Below are 16,960 nucleotides of genomic sequence, written 5' to 3'. Positions count from 1 at the left end.
CCCCCCCCCCCCCCCCCAACCCTGACTGTAGCCTTGAGCACAGCCTGAGCTTGGGATATTTGCCTACCTCTAGCTGTGCAAGATTACAAACTTCTGCTTGCCAAGCCCATTTTCCAAGCATCTCCGCCACAGAGCTGCATCCTGACCTCTATACAGCTGAGTCCCTGCTAACTCTGCATTTATATCCAGGCTTGAAGCAAGGAATGCAGAAATGCTTCCTAGGGTTTTCAGTGCCTATTTGTAGGAGTTGCTTTGTAGCGTGTTGGGGTCGAACTTGTTTGTTCCTCCCGGGCACCTTGGGGAGGGGGGCGTGCAGAAATGCTTCCAGCTGCAGCATTTACAGGGAAATCTCTGGCTATTTCTTCCCTTTTATCTCTCTGTTCCAGACAAAACCATGGATTCAGGATTGTTGGATGAGAGCAGCATCCATGCGGAAAATACAAGCAATTATAGCAAATATACAAGCAATATTTCAACAGCAGTTTCTGATCCTAGCTTTCAGTAGAGGGTTCTTTGTAAAAGGGGCTGCCACTCCTTTTTGATTATTTAAGGTTGTATGAGACCTAACTAGTGCCAGGTTATGCACATTTGCATGTCTCTACCAAACCAGAAGCTAGTCACTCTTGCCGCCTTGAGTGTGGCGACTCCAGCTTAGTCAGCCGGGAGCCCCGGTCAGTCCAGTGTTGTCAAATCAGTAGCACGGACTGGAGCAGTGGAGGTAAACTGCGCTATCAGTCACCTTAATGTAAGCATTCCAGAAGGTAGTATTTGAGCTTTTAGAGAATGGGCCTTTCAACCTCTCCTGGGCTACGGGCAGGCCTTTGATTACCCTGCCGGAGGAGTACAGTATAGGGTAGCACTGACTTGCTCTGCAGGCCTCAGCTGACTGGAGTTTTAGATGTGTGAATGCAGGCACGGTGTTTCACTGGCAAGGCACATACTGCCCAGGTGCCAAGGAGGTCTGGCAGTTACCTGTTTGGACAAGCGAGGATATTACCCTCTTTTAGAAATCCGATTATTAACAAGCTGTATGGGTGCAAACTCTTGTTTAAAGGGCCTCACCTGCTTAACAGCTCTCCTAAGTTATTTTAACTTTACTTTGGAACATCTAGCAGAAGATTTAATTACGTACTTGGCACTTCCAGGTTGCAGTAGAATGCACTTTTGGTGGGCTGAAGGCAAGGTTATGCTGCTTCCTAAAATGTTTGGATGTCGTCGTGGTCAATGCTGTCCATTATTATGGCATGCTGAAGCTTGAACTTCTTTTTGAGCACATAGGTAAGGAATTCTGCCAAGAGTAGGCCAAGACATGACTCTTGGAGGGACCTAGAAAATGCAGTGTTCGTTGCAGGTGTCAGTAAAGGAAATTTTGCCTGCAGTATCTTTCCTTTGCAAGGTAGAAAGATGACAATGTGATGCATCCTTAGTGAAAATTAATTACTGTTGTGGGATAGATGTTGCTTTATATATGCTGCTATTGTTGTTTTCTGTTTATTTCATTAAAATTCAATCATTTATTAAAACCACTGGCTCTAATTTCCTGATTCTTCCCTTTGCAAACACCAAATGCCAAAGTTATTGTGTAGCTAAACTAGTTCATCAGGAAAAACACAAATAGTGATACAACTAATAATATATTAAAAGTCATGGCAGGCATTCTGCTGCCAATCCACATCTAATTAAAAAAGCTGAAAAGTATATCTAAGTCAGGTCTGGGCAAAACTGTACATAACTGTCTTTTCCGAGGAGCCGTAGAGAACCAGCTTGTACGCTGTTGTATGCAGGCAGAGTAAATACAACATGTATTATTGCCGACTCGTGGACTTGGGTGGAGAAGTCCAGACTGACTGCAGTGTTTTGCAAGAGGCTGTGGGTGCTCACTGTGAGCGCACCACTTGCTATCTGCTTGTGGTGCCTCAGGGTGGCTGCTCTGTGAAGACTTCCATGGCTGATTAGATATCCTTTGATTGTACCTAAAAGCTCCGTAGCAATTTATTCCTCCCTCACGTGTTCCCCCCCATTCTCCTCCTAGCTGTTTTTTGCAGCCGGTGTCTCGCACTGGCTCATCTCAGCCCATTCCCTTTTTCCATAATAATTGTGGGAGTGTGCAAGAGTCCTGGATGTCCATGTTAGTGCAATGCATGTGAATCTTGTGTTTTGTAGCACAGCCACAGGCTATCAAATGGATAAATCATATCATGCTTTTCTGCATTACTGTGCCCTCTCTCAGCAGTAGCCTGTCCATTCGTTCCTTCAAGCTTCTTCCTCCTGCGGTCCTTTCCAGCCTGAATGATTCTGATTTCATGTGTGTGGTGTTCTGGTTTCAGTGTGTTGGGGGTTTTGTGGGTTTTTTTGTTTGTTTTTGTTTCTTTTAAAAAAAAGAAGATTGGAATTTGGTTTTAGGAATCTATTTTAAAATTCCCATGTGAAAGTTGGGACAGAGAACACAGATTTCTCATAAAATGAATGCATTGCATTTCAAGGAATAGCTTCCATGAGAATAAAAGAATTAATTAAAACACATAAATTCTTTGCCCTTACTTTGTAAATTTTCCCGGTTACAGTAAAGGGTTACCTTTACCCAGATAGAGCACTGGTTTCTACTGTGACACAACTTCTTTTTCAGTTCTTATTGAGTAGGTTGCTTGCATACAAGTCCTGGATACCCAGTCACAGAATAAAGATTTTTTTCAGGAAACTCTGTATTTCAAGAGTAGAGTGGGAGTAGATTCAGGTTAATTTCACCCCCTCCGGCTCTTCTCCCTTCAACCACCTCCACCAAAAATGGCAATCACTGAAATATTATTTTGTGCATTCCTAAATGTGGAGTACTTGGTGCCACTAACAAATGACAACTGTGTGGGAGGTTGTCCCATACAGCACCTTCGTGGGATGTGTGAATCCCAGGTCATTTCCTTTTTGGCTTAATTAGGATAGAAACTTAAACTTTGGTCTTCAATTATTAGGAGAGGAAGCTTTGGTATCAGTCTTCAATATCTTAGCTAACCAGTGTGACTGTAGGTCATGAGGTTGGATGACAGCAGCATGTCACTCTCTCCTCCTCCTCCTCATTGTCCTCTCTACTTGTGGCTAGTGCCAGGGTTGCCCTGTGAGTCCAGTCCTTCATTTCTGGATGTCCTCGAGTGCTTTCGAGAGAAGGAAGGCCCCCTGCCTTGTTCTGCACCAAGCTGACCCGCCGCTGTTATGGTATAATACATTCTGTGCACAGAAAGGTGGTCCACTGGGATATCTTGGAGCTAGAATCTCCAAAATCTTAATATTCAAAGTGTTGTTTGAAGGGAAGGGGTAATGTCTTGGTTTTGTCATACCTGCATGTGTTGCTGTTTACTTGTGTGATTGGTGTTTGGATTTCAGGTCTTGTCTTAGTAATGTTTCTTAATTTCTTTAATTAGCAATGTTCTCTTCTAAATCCTTTCCCATATGAATAATTGTTACATGGGATAAAACTGAACAGATGGTTCCTGCTAATACATAGAGTCCTATCAGAAACCGTTAAATAGGTTTTGGTGCGAAAGTAAAGTTAGTCTGAGCTGTATTAATTGTGCAAATAACAGTGAAGGTTCTTCTGTATGCTACAAGTACTAAACCAGGAAAGTCCATGCCAAATATAAAGATATAGATTCAGCTGAAAAATGATTTTTGCTTCCAGGAACAAAATACTCTGCATAGAGGATGTTGCCATTATTGCTGTAAACACCTCTTAGGCAAATATTTTTGGTTTTTTTTTTTATACAGTATCTGCAGTAATGGAGTGTTTAAAAGTGGGCTTCATCTCCCCTAATTCTTCATGTCTAAAAATAAAGCAGTAAAGCATCTATGCTCCCTCTGTGATAGCTGAGGAGAGGCAGGTATGTCTGTTGGTGATTCATCCCACCCTAAATGCGGATGTCTAAGATGAATTGCTCTCCAGCGGTGAGCCATTTGACCTTTAAATGGCAGCAGATGAGATGGGTCCACAAGCAATAGGAAACAGAGGTTCTCCAATGAATGTTGTGTCCTTCAAACGGGTGGTTGCCTTATGGGGGTTCTCTTCTCTCTGTTTCTGCTTTATTACGGTTGCCAGATTACGCCCTCCCTCCCCAGAACTTCCTCTCTGAGGTTCCTTGTCTGTCTCCAGGCAGTTTCGGTCTGGGTTTAAGGAAGGAATAGGAAAGGAAAATAATTAGGGTACTCTTTTGTTTGGTTTTGGTTTTGTTTTTGGGCTTGTTTTTTTTTTAAATAAAAAATGAGCTTTCTAAATAAGACAAAGGACTTTGTATCCCCTGATTATTTGTTTTATAAGGAGAGAAAGAAAAAGCAAAGATCACTCAGTATGTTAGAATAGAAAGTGATACCTCAGAGACTCGGTACGCAATAAAAGTTGCTTGGTCAGTAGCTTTTACTTAGCAAGATGAAATTTCTCTTCAGAGCAGAGGTCAAATGTCTCAGGATTGTGGAAGACGTGCTGGAGAGGTAGGAACTCAAAATGTTATTAGGAAGAAATGTCTTATTTCTCTGGAGTGTACCAGTGACCCAGCCTTCCAGAAGCTGTTTACCTGTACGTGTACTTTCATGCTTCGTAACTTCCACGTTCTTTTTTTTTTTCTTAAACTTACATTCTTTTGGTGGACAATGGATCTTCAGGATTCTTGACTTAGCCTGTTGTTAGATACATATATAGACAAAAGGAGAACTTCTAACCCATAGTCAGGATGACAGTTAGGAGGAAACATGAAAAGGGGCCAAACAATAACAGCAGCAGCCAAACCTTAACTGTTTCAGGAACAGAACTTTAGGAAAATTAGTTCTGTGGATTGCTCATAATGAATTTAGAATCATAGAATAGTTTGGGTTGGAAGGGACCTCTAAAGGTCATCTAGTCCAACTGCCCTGCTGTGGGCAGGGACATCTTCAACTAGGTCAGGTTGCTCAGAGCCCCGTCCAACCTGACCTTAATTTAAGAGAATCGTTTGGAAGGATAAGGACTTCCGAGATCTGGTGTCTTCCTTCAGACTTCCTTATGGAATCTGTTGGGGAAATCTTTTTTGGTTTTAAAAAATGAAGTGTCATGAAAGATTGGCTTACTAAAGTTGACTTACTAGAATAAACTGGTGATTCATATTAGTGGGAAGTGGAGCAGTAATCATTTTAAGTGTACTGAAGGAGTTTGGTGAAGCTGCTAATGTACAAAAATATTCTGATTAAAACAAGTTAGAAAACGAGGTTGCAGTGAATGGTATTTGTGTCTTCAAAAATTGGGGGAGGATGATCTGAATGCTCTCTTGCATAATATCTTGCTAACCTCTGGGGCTCAGTGCCATATGGTATCTAATCAGAAGAGCATAGTATGGTTCAAAAATAATTGGACTGTTGGATGTATAACATTCATTTATACAGGGGAAAAAAAAAGTAAACCTGGTTGCTAGATCCACAGCCTTATTTTATTATAACCAAGTGAGTCAAATTAAACATAATTGTTAATGAACTTAACACAGCAGGGGCAAAGCAGTACAGCTTCTGTGAAGGAAAACTGAGCTGCGCACATCTGTGCAGATTAACGTTAATGAATAAAGAAGTGACTGTCTCATAAATTTCTTAAAAGCTTTGAAAATAAGGCGCTCTGGTTTTCAGTATGCCACAACTAATTCTAGGTATGTTTTAAGATTCCATCCTTGCACAGCTGTTAAAGATACTTACTCATAAATTTGACTAATTTAGTAGTAGCTGAATGGTGTGAGTTGTGTAAAACTTGCGATTGGTTCAAAGTTATTTAAGTAACTGAATGTAAGAGAAGGCTTGTGGTGTTCCCTTGGAATCCCAGCAAGGGTGGGCACCTGGCAGTCTGTGACACAGCCCAAGCCGAGACCTGTGCAAGCATGTGTATGTCATGGAAAGGTTTTTGTTCTGTAGTGGCTTCTAATGTAGCTGCAGCTGTGTGTCGAGACAAGTCCTCAGGCTTGGAGCGGTGGGTAGCGTTTCAGTCTCACACTTACAACATGCAAACAGTGCCCAAACAAAACAGAAGTAGTGTTGGGTTGAAGCACGCTGCTAAATTCTGGTCATCCATTTAAAAATAGAAGGGAGAGATTTCTACTGGTATTGGAAAAAATCAGAATCAGATAGGAATGAGTTAGCGAGGATGTGTATATGCCATAATTCATAATTCACAGGAAGCAAGGTGGGTGGTGTTTATTTTTGACCACAATACAAGAATAGAGGTATGTTCAGTACCCTGAAAATTAATTAAAAACTGCTTCCTTACTCCTTACATAATGTCTTGCTAACCTGTGGAGCTCAGTACCGTATGATAGCTGATCTGAAGAGCTTGATAACGTTCAAAAATAATTAGACTTTTGGCTGGATAACCATCCTTATCTTAAACAGGAAAAAGATAAACTCTCCAGCTTCAGAGACAAGTTGGTAATGACCAACATTAAAAAAAACTTGACTGTCAGCCATTGCTCATTAAAAAAGCTTGAGTAGCAGTCGTGGCCACTGCTCGGTTAGGAGAGAGAACAAGGGCAGACGGTCTGCTGGTAGATACCGCTTGCTGGAAAACACTTTTGCAAATGGTCTGTTGCCTGGGCTGCCTTGCTTTCGCTTTGAAAGTATAAAACCTCCAGGACCACGAGTGAAATGGCATGTTTTACGTACTGCTTGTCTGGGGATGTTTGCTTGTACATAAATTCAAGTACCGCAATGGGGCTATCATCAGAAAAGCAACTAAAACTAGTGTTATAGTTATTGGTAGATTTCTATCATGGCAATACTCATTTGGATTTTTCTTTTTAATTGGAGATGTATGTCTACTATGTGTGACTTTTGTTGGCATTGCATGCCTCCTACAGCAGGGAGAGTGAGTGAGTTTGATTGCTTGTTTGCCTATCAACACCAAGGCATCAGTTATGGAAACCCTGTTGACACTGCTTATACTTGAACCAGGGAGAGAACAATGTAACTGTAACATTACCAGTTGATACGAAAATGTCTTATATTACTTTGCAGAATATAACAGATTTTTTTGTATCTTATTTTGCAACTTATATGATCAGATTTATTGTATGAATTTGTTTCAGGTCTTATGAGATTTAAATTAGCAAGCATCTTAAAGTTACCTGCATTTTTTTTTCAGGGTATTATAGAAAAATCGAAAGTCAAAGGAATTCCTATCATTATTGATGCTGTAAGTATTTTCTAGATTCAGTCAATGGTTTGACATTTAAGACTCTATTCAGTAAATGTTCTTCTTACTGTTTTTTGCAGGATGGACTGTGGCTCATTTCCCAGCAGCCTTCTCTCATTCAAGGCTACCAGCGAGCTATTCTTACTCCAAACTATATGGAGTTTAGTAGACTGTATGAAGCCATGGTGAGCTGTTTTCCTTTTTGATATTTAAGTACGTGTAAGTTCAGTCTTTTAGCCTTTGAAAATAAACAGTTTATTACTGGGTTAAACATCATGTGCTGTTTCTTATATGCAAGAGAAGCATTCTCCTGGGTTTTTATTCCATGGGATAATTGCCATGACAATGCATATTCTTAAACAGAGCTCTTTAAAAAAGACTCGTCTTTCTTAAGCGTTTTTTGGCACTGCAGTGGGTATAGAATAAAAATACTTGGAAAGACTGATGATGATGCTTTCCCCTCCCCATACATACGCTGAAGTAGCATGTGTTAGAGATGTTGTTCTAGTAGCAAAATCTATACTGTGTATGGAATTCTTGTGTTGTAGCTTAGAGACCCCGTAGACAGTAGTGATCACCATGGATGTGTATTAAGACTCAGCCAAGCCATGGGGAATTTGACAGTTGTTCAAAAGGGAGAAAGAGATCTTATTTCAGATGGAGAGAAAGGTAAGTGAAGCCTTTTGCTTTTAGCAACGTGATTTTTTTTGTTTGTTTGTTTGCTTTCAGTCATACTCCAGTGGTTGGACTATATATAGTAACTGGTTGACTGTATTCCCCTGAAGATTGAAGGGGACGGATGGCTGTCTTTGCAGATCGCCTTTAGATGATTTGTGTAAATTCGTATTTTAAGAGTTCAACTGAATTTATTTGCTGAAAAAAGTTGCTCATTTTATTTCTCATTTAAATGGTTATAACACACGTTTTACATTACACAGGTATTGAAAAATTAATTTTTTATTCTTTGTCAACTGTTTTAAAATCCTTAGCTGAGATGGTCTGTATAAGTGCAGATGTCATTGCTAAATTAATACAGAATAATATTGTTGTTTCACCATATATTGGTGTGTCTGAAAAATGAAGACGTCTTGAGGTTCACGAGCTGCTCAATTCCTTGATACTGTCCACCATGCTGTAGACTAGCATGTGCATATATGACTTGTACATTAGCCCTGACAATTTAAAAAAAAAAAAACAACCAAAAAAAAAACAAAAAATGAACTCTAGATTGCCGTTACAACTTTTAAAAAGTCACTTACTAATATGGTTAAAGTATACTCTAATAAAATCAGCTGCCTGTCTGATGCTTTTTATACTGATCATTTACTGTGATCAGTATAAAATTAATTCATGAGTAACTTCATTGCATTTTGACTACGTGGTCTTATTTCACATACATAACAAGCAGAAGCTCTGCCTCTAATTACTTGAAATGCTAATCTCTGATAAATGTTTATGCCGCTTCAGAACCATTTTGTATATACAGCCAATTCTTCATTATTGGGAGCCATGGGAGTCTTTTATAACAGAAAAACAGATGTAATATGACAACTGGTTTGTGCAGAGCCACCTTCCACCTGCCCCCATTAGTACAGATACTATAGCAGACTGCGAAGCAAGCTGGGATCTGGAAGCAATATAGTTACACCTCTGTGGTGAAGGACTTTGATCGGTCATATAGTACCCAAGTTGCCCTGCATGAAGTCTGCTGTCACATTTGCACCCATAGCAGACTTGATTTGGAACCTTGGACAGTCAGGCCAGGCTTAAGGGAGAATGAACTCTGCCAGAGGATAAAATGTCCTGGCTCCAGTTTATGCCAGCTAGAGGGCTTTAGAGCACTGTAGCGTATCTTCTTTCTCTGTTTTTATGTCAACCATGTTCTTTTTATGCAGGATTGTTGCTTTTTTTTAATGAATGTCGGGAAAACTGGGTGAGCGCTTTAGATTGAGCACATTACCTAGTATATCACTGTTCTCCCTTTGAGCTGTTATTCTTGAGATAAGTGTACCCCCACCATTGCCGGAGAAAGGGGACGCTCAGTCTCCATTGTCACTTGTCATGCAGGATTCAAAAAAACCAGGAAACAACTGAAACTCTTTCCAGTTTCAATTTTGAATGTTCAAGTGTGGCACAAGTTTGGTGTATGTCTTGTATGCTTTGGGGGCTTTTTGTTGTTTTTATTTTTTTCCCCCACCTTGTTCTTTGTCTCTGTTGTGTTCTGATTTTTTTTCTCTTAGTTAAGTGGCTTTTTGATTTGAAATGAAAACAGTTCTGTGCCTTTATAGCAATTGTTTGATGTCCAGCTATAGGCTGCTTTCTTGTTCTATCTTTTACCTTGGTTCTATCACTGATGCTTTCTCTCTCCTGGATTACAGGCATTACAAGCAGCATTGCTGAGCTGTCAAAAAGCAGTTGTCAGGTTTAACACAGGTTATAATGTCTGTTACAAACACTGTTTTTTTACGGTTTGTGTTGCCTGCAAGAAGGTTCCTGAGAATTTTGCAGAAACTGTAGACTTCAGCTTCCTTCTAACAAGAATGGTCTTTGGGTCTGGGAGTTACTGTCAGTCAATTTTTAAAAGCTTCTCAAATGCAAAACTACATTGAGAAAGGAGATTTACTCTCTGCTCTGTGCAACAACACAGAACATGTTGTCATGTGACTGGCGTTGAATTCTCTCCCAGGTTTTTCGTTCTGAACTTCTGCTTTTTTCATCTGCCTGTTCTTTTGATCTGATGCCACTTTTTTTTCAGCTGAGACAACATACATGCTGATTCCAGTGTGAGGGAAATCCAGATCATTGGTTCAGGCCAATGTCCTCTGAGCACAATCAAATATTACGAAAAGAGCTGTGTACTCCTCTTGCCTTTTATTTTTCATGTCATCATCCGTTTTGTAGTGCTTAAGCCGTACCTATTTTCAGGCATTTCCTGCTTGAAATGTGCTTAGCACACTGATACTGTAGTTTCCGTATATCGCTTTTAAGCTTTCTCCTTTGGGAATATACTGCGTGTGTGCTTTCTGAAAAAAAGTAAGTCTCAATGCCCTCCAGGAAAAGCAGAAATTGCAGACTTAATGATGTAGCTTTAGTGTTCTGTGCTTGGCTGTTGTGGAAGGAAGGCTTTTCGAGGATGCCGAATTTGCAGCAGGGAAGACTGGCTTGGTGAATACTTTATAGCTTGAGAGTGATTGTAGTGGTTATTTCCACAATATTTTTACTCATGCATCTGTAGGAAATTCAGTAGGCAATTTACTTCTGTTAGTTGAAGATGAAAAAGGTTATCAGGTGATTTGATAGTGAGCTGGAGGTGCAGGTGTTGGTGAAGGATTACTGTCAGCAGATAGCTCTGTAATCTGAGCAGACAGAATAAATTCTGATTGCAAGCTGAAGCTTAATAAATTCAGATTAAAAGTAAGGCAGATTTTATTAACAGATGAAGAAATTGGCTATGACAATACCTAGAACTTTGGTAGATTCCCAAACTGTGAAGTGTCTGGACACCTTTGAGGTTTGTTTTTACAGATCAGATTAGATAATGCCGGTGGTTCCTTATGGCCTTAAAATCAGTACTGAATCATGTACGTGGCCTCTGTGAAATCAGTAGCAGACCTCCACTATAAAGGAGATTTTTCTAAAATTTGTCTCCGTTTCAGTTAAGAGCTGCCAACTGCCCTGTAAACATAATCACCAAGATTTTAAATTAAGTTTTATATACTCTTTTTCTCTTTCCTTTTGCAATTTCACATTATAGCTTGGTCTACAGTTGTTGATTCCCTGCTCTACAAAGATGAGCTTCACCATGCTCTTGGTAGGTGATATCAGTGCCATCACTGACCAGGGTAGGAAAGAGTACTCAGCCTGTGGGTAAAAGGTAAGTCAGCTTTTATTCACTACGGCGCAGCTCTCTAAGGTTTTCTTTTTATTATTCTTTGGAGAACTGGTCAATAATAAAGTGTGGTTATACCAGTCTTAGTTCCTAACATGTTTAAAATTTGGTTAGGTCCTTGAAGTAGAGGATTTTGATTTTTGGGTTGGTTGGGTTTTTTTTTAATGTTTATAGTGAGTTTTTCTGTAGTTTTCCCCAGTACCTGTGTTTGTTCTCTCCTCCCTTCCAAAAGGCAGACTTTATGGGTAACCAGCCCGCTGCTGCCTGTGACTACTTTTACCTGGAGCCAGTAGCCAAACATAATTTCTCTCCAGTTGCAGCTATGGTCAAGAGAAGCAAAGAAGCATGTGAGAGGGATTACTGAGTCCTGAATATGGGGTAAAATGCCATAAATTCTCAAGCAGTACTTCTGAGTTCTGCCATTCATTCCCTATACAGCCGGAAAGGAAGCTAGTCAGTGCTTGTTAGTCCTTAGCTCACTTAGCTAAAAGCTCTTATGGTGTCCAGCTGCCCAGCACATTTTGCCAAGATTTTAACTGAGAGGCAGCACCTTCGTCTCCACTCCTGCTTCTGCAGAGTGAGCAGAACAGGGAGGTCGTGGTTCCTGTCCACGGTGCCACTGTGCTCTCCATTGCATGCACAGCCCAGCCTGCTGCCTCCCTGGCACTGCTCATCTGTCATCCCATCCATCCCCTGGCTCCTGCACCTATCCAAGAAACGTAATATAAAGTTTGGATTATTTTCTTTTAACTTAAATTGCCTGGTGTCTCGCACTCAAGGACCTATCTAAGTTTTAAAAGTGTGATTAGGGAATACAAAAGTATAAGCACCCTTTATATAAAAGCCAACTTACGTTTTCCACACCAGTTGAGTGATTTCTCCAGCCCAAGTCATCAACACTGGTTTTCCTGTCTGTATGCATTCCGGGACATGTTTCTGGGAGTCCACAATCTCCAGCTATGTGCTTTTGTGAACTAACTTGCAAAAGGAAAAAGATAAACTTCTTAGTACTCGTGAACATCTGCCAGGTCAGAGATGTATATTGGTAAAAGATTTTACTCAAGATCTGATAACGGTCTAAACCTGAATCTTGCAGTTGATGGAGCAAAATGGTCCTTGACAGCTATGTTATTTTGCATAGAAAATGGAAATCTTAAGCTTTTTAATTAAACGAGGGTATTTGTTGTTCTGTGGGGTAGCTCACGTTAGCTGACCTAATCCGGCTGGATCATACCGGAAGTCAGAATGGTCATACTTTTCATGCGTGGGTCCTTGAGCACATTCGGATAAGTGTAATACTCCTGCTTTGTAAGAGGAGAACACATGCAAAGAACTTGTTCAGGACATCCGAGATTCAAGAATTAAATTTTAATCTCCAAGCTGTCTTTTGGTCTGCAGCCTCAGTAAGCGTGATGTTTCACATTGGCTCTTTAGCCTTCTTTATCACCATCAGTATTACGTGTTTAACCTTTAGCTAGCCCATATTAAACGTTCTGTGTTCTAAACAAAAACAACAAAAATGAATCCCTGTTTTGGGTTGGGTGTTTTTTTTTTCCCACTACTATGAATGTTGCAAATCAAGAACACACAGACATACGTTACTTTTTATACTACGTGGGCCTTTGGTTTTCTAACTGTAATGTGTCTAGGAGCTAGTGTTGTAAGTAGGGCTGCCTGTGTACAGCCATATCAAAACTCCTGCTGCCCAGTTAACTCATAGTGCTTTATCTCAGCAAAACTACTAAATTCTCTTTTTTTTCGTTCAAAGACAGGGCAGCTATTTTCAGTTGCGTAACAGGCTGTTTTTTTAATTAAGCACGCAATACCCTTAAATGGGTCATTCTTCTGGGCTTTGATCTGCCAACACAGTTTGGACTGGGAGTTCCTTCAGTTTAAAACTTGCTGGCAATGGTATAGTTAAGCGTGGCACCATGGTCTGAATGCTTCCGCAAACGCTGATGTTTATATTCTTTTCAAGGAGTGCTGAAAAGGGAGTGATGGTAACTTACTTTCTGGCCTGAAATGTACTAAGCATAGAGCTAGTAAATGACTTGGCCATAGTTACCCAGGAAGTCTGGGGCAGAATTTTGAATTGTGTGGAACCTACTTGAATTTCTACTTTCCAATATTCTGTCAATATGACAGCCTTCACGGTTTTTGTTTCTGTTGCACTCATATTTCAGTACAAACCATTTCGATGGACTTAGTCACCCAGGTTTCTTGCTTACCTATATGTGAGGGACGTGTTGTATTTGCTGTGTACAGCTCTGGCAATATTTATGCTCTGTTTAATCGCTGAGATTATGTTGAAAGTGTTGAATAGGGCTGTGGTGGTTGTGACTCCAGCAGATCTCCTTGCCATACTTCATTCAGCGATTTCTTCAACGATAACATTTTTATTTCATCTAGCCTTTTCTTATGATAGTATGTGTATGCTCTATAAGGATAAGTGCTAGGAAGTAGGGTTCTTTTCAGAAAGCTGCTTGGCATAAATCAGTTTTCATTAAAAGACCGTCTATTAATTATACTGACTTATTTTTTCGATTCATCACCCTGTGAAATAATGACATCAGATTTGGTAGCCCAGACCTATTAAAAACCAAAACAGGACACCCCGCCCCAGCAGCCAATTTGACCAGCATTGGTTGTGTGTTTCTATCTCTTAAGGTCTGTCAGTTGAACTATAGATGAACCTCTCCATTATTTTGATTGAGAGTGGTGTCAGACTGATTGACCTTAAGTGGCCCCGGTTGCTGCCTTTCAACATTGACACGTTGTGGTGATTTCAGTCTTTGCAGTTTCCCTGTTGTCCAGGTCTCCTCAGCTATTCCAGGCTGGAAGAACCACATTTTCTAGGCTTTCTGATGTACGTGTTCGTCCCTAGTTGAACGTGGTGTAGCCTCACTGAGCAATGGACCGAAAAATACTTCATCCTCATCTAAATACATCGTTCTGCATCTCTCCAGGGAATAGAACTACCCGCCTTCTTGGCATCATGGCTGACTATTCAGTCATGTCCATCTAATCGAGGTCTTGTAACGCTGCCACTGGTTGTCACTGCCCAGTGCAGAATATAAGGCTGTCATCGCTCGTGGTCCTTAAAGAACTGCTTGAGCTGGCCAGTGGATCACAGATGCTTGGTGGGGGATGTTGGATTGGGGTAGTGGGAAGACAGCGGTTTTATTTTTTTTTGTTCTAGGAGAAGGCTGGGGAAAGCATCAGGAAGACTTTGTTCTTTGTGGGTTTGGCAGTATGTCAGTTTGTCTTGATGGTAGTGTGGGATTCCTTCTTTTACTTTAAAAGCTCTTAACGGTGACTATACTTCAGAGGAGTTTTTCATTCCTTTTCCCATTGCCTGTTGTAATGTTCATCATACTTTTATTTTGAGATGCTCTTTGAGGAACTGAGCCTCTGCACAAGAATTGCTGGAGCATTGTACCTTTCCCCCCTCATTCAAGTGAATTCCCTGTAGTTCTGCTTCTTTGAAGCTATTGCGTGGGTTTGTTTTCCAGCATCTCTGTGCGGAGTACAAAGGTCTGCTTTTGTTGTTGCCTGTGAGGTAGTCTGCACATATTTGAGACTTACTTTTTAAAAAACCACAAACAAAAGACCACTTCTTTTTTTGGTAGCAGGGTATTATAATTGGCCTAGTTTGAGGAGATCTTGCTTTCCTGTACAGCTCAAAAACTGACTGTAAGGTTGTGAGGCTACAGAATAGTGGCAGATGGTGACATACAGCTAATAAGCAGGGGCTTGTGCTCAGCTGTCAGTCAGAAGGCCCCAAAGCTTTTGAACAGAGGATTTCCATCCTGCCTCCTGCCAGGAGTTCAAGCCCTCAAAGTGAAAATCCTGTGAGATACCATCTTCAAAGTAGCAGAATTAGAGGTAATTTCTCCAAAGCACTGTATTAAAAAAAACAAACCAACAACAAAACCTGCGTCACCTAAAAGGGCATACCTTCTTCAAATAGCTAACTCAGAAGAGCATTGCACTTGTGAAATTTGACATTAACTACTGCTCACTGAGAAACACATCCGGAATCTTAATTTGGGGGGGAGGGGAGAAGAGTGATTGGGAATATTAACTGCTGGCAACACTGCAGCAGTGTCTGCTGTGTTCGCGGTGACTAATGAATCTTTGCCCTCTCAGTGGCAGCAAAAATGCACAACTGCCTGCCCTCACGAGCCCAGCAATTACTGCTGGAAGAGTTGGTAGGAAATGGAAGTGAAATACAATTCTTTGCTGCACCGAGTAACAAAAAGCAGAAATGAACCATGCAAATGAACTGGAAAGGGTTTGCTTGCGTTAAGTAGTTTTTTACATCTTGCTATTTAAGAAGGTTTACCTGCGAGTCCTTCAGGTTTGTGCAGAGTTTTCCCATTATTTTGTAAGAGAAAAATTCCTTTTGAAAATAGGTGTAGTACTCTCTCTAAAACGCCTGGGCTGTTCTGTTCATACACCTTGGAGAAACCCAGCCTAGGTGACCTGAGAAAATTGAGATAAGAGCTGTTGTCCAAGCAATGTCTTGCTTTATACTTTGCTTGTGCACTTGGCATGCTCGGGAGCGCACAAACGATTGTGTGCATAGTCCTGAACCTGAGTAGCTCCACAGGAGCTGACTGGAGATGTGAAGGATCACTACTTGGCCATCAATGATTCTGCCAGCTCTTCCGTTCTCCTCGGAGAGGAAAAGAAATTTCTCCTGGGTTTTTTTCAGAGCCTAGCAAGAAGGAAAGCTAAGGGTAGATACGTACCCACAAGAGAGTTTAGAGAAGGGCAGCAGAATTGATGCTGTTTTCTTTTTGTGTGCCTCACGTATCCTTCAGGCTTCCTGCTTGGGCTTGTTGAGAGCGGAGAACAAAGGAGTGAAACCATTTGCATGTTCTTCATTGTTAAAGCTCCACAGAGAGATCGGTTTGACCGAGGTCCTTTGTATATTTAAAATAGAAATGTAACAGCTGATATTCTGACAGAGCCTACCCACAGTGACACCGCTGACAGAAACATACGCGGATGCCGAGGACACTGTTGATGGGCAGAGAGAGAGATCTCTCTTTGCATATGGTTTTTACAAAGCCTAAGGAGAAGGCTGTTTTCAGTGAAATATCTTTCTGATGGGCATGGCAGAAGATCTGAGTTTTTAAGTCCTGTTTTGCATTTGCTCCCTGTAAAACACCTTGGTTTACATTTGTAAACTCTGAAGGTCAGAGACTCTGGAGAGCTGCGTTTGTGCAATGGCTTTGTGGAGGGAGGTGGGTCCATTTTGGGGTGATTGCTCATCGTGGCAGCATCAGTTCAAGAGTCACTAAACTCATGAGCGACTGAATCTTCTGTGCAGGCTGAGTGAAGTGGAGAAAGTGTATACATTGTGCCGTGTTATTTGTGAGGGATTGAAAAGTAATTAGAAAAGTATTTTTAAAATGTTAATGCGATAATTTTTTTTTTAAGAATAGTGTATTTCAGCATATGCTGCTGCCTGTGATTAATCTCTGACCTGCTAATTGCTGTGGGCCTTGGAGGTTAACCCTCACAGCTACAGTGATATCATTGTAAATGGAAGAAAAAACGCACGTGACTTTGTTTTCGGTTTGTCTGTTCGTAGTACTTGTATGCAGTCACGAAGGAAGCAGCCGGAGATGTGGTGGACAGGGGGACCTCCTTTCCGGTTCTCTTGGAGTCTTGGCGCACTGGGCATTTCTTGCTGGAGCAGAAAAAACGAATGGGTATGAATATTAATTAGTAACTTCTTAATTCTTGTGAGTCTGTGTTCTCTTATGGCAACTGTTGTAGACCTGCTCTAGAAATTTCCAAATGAAATTGGAGTCGTCGGGACTAAGGTATCCATGTACTTTTAAAAAATGTAAGGTGTTCTAGAGCAGGCTACATAA

General features: G+C 40.9%; 1 protein-coding gene across 1 annotated transcript in view; it reads left to right on the top strand.

The window, feature by feature from the left end:
• CARKD (carbohydrate kinase domain containing) overlaps positions 1 to 16,960 on the top strand; it is a 47,214-nt gene that overhangs the window by 25,507 nt on the left and 4,747 nt on the right. The window contains exons 7-10 of the mRNA XM_009322526.1: positions 7,133 to 7,183; positions 7,264 to 7,368; positions 7,732 to 7,852; positions 16,675 to 16,795. Coding sequence (XP_009320801.1) covers positions 7,133 to 7,183; positions 7,264 to 7,368; positions 7,732 to 7,852; positions 16,675 to 16,795 — 398 coding nt within the window. The remainder of the gene's footprint in view (positions 1 to 7,132; positions 7,184 to 7,263; positions 7,369 to 7,731; positions 7,853 to 16,674; positions 16,796 to 16,960) is intronic.

Source organism: Pygoscelis adeliae, unplaced genomic scaffold, assembly GCF_000699105.1.
Source record: "Pygoscelis adeliae isolate BGI_AS28 unplaced genomic scaffold, ASM69910v1 Scaffold424, whole genome shotgun sequence".
NCBI classification, from domain to species: domain Eukaryota; kingdom Metazoa; phylum Chordata; class Aves; order Sphenisciformes; family Spheniscidae; genus Pygoscelis; species Pygoscelis adeliae.
The sequence above is the reverse complement of the archived record's forward strand: the minus strand, read 5'-3'. Positions and strand labels throughout refer to the sequence as shown.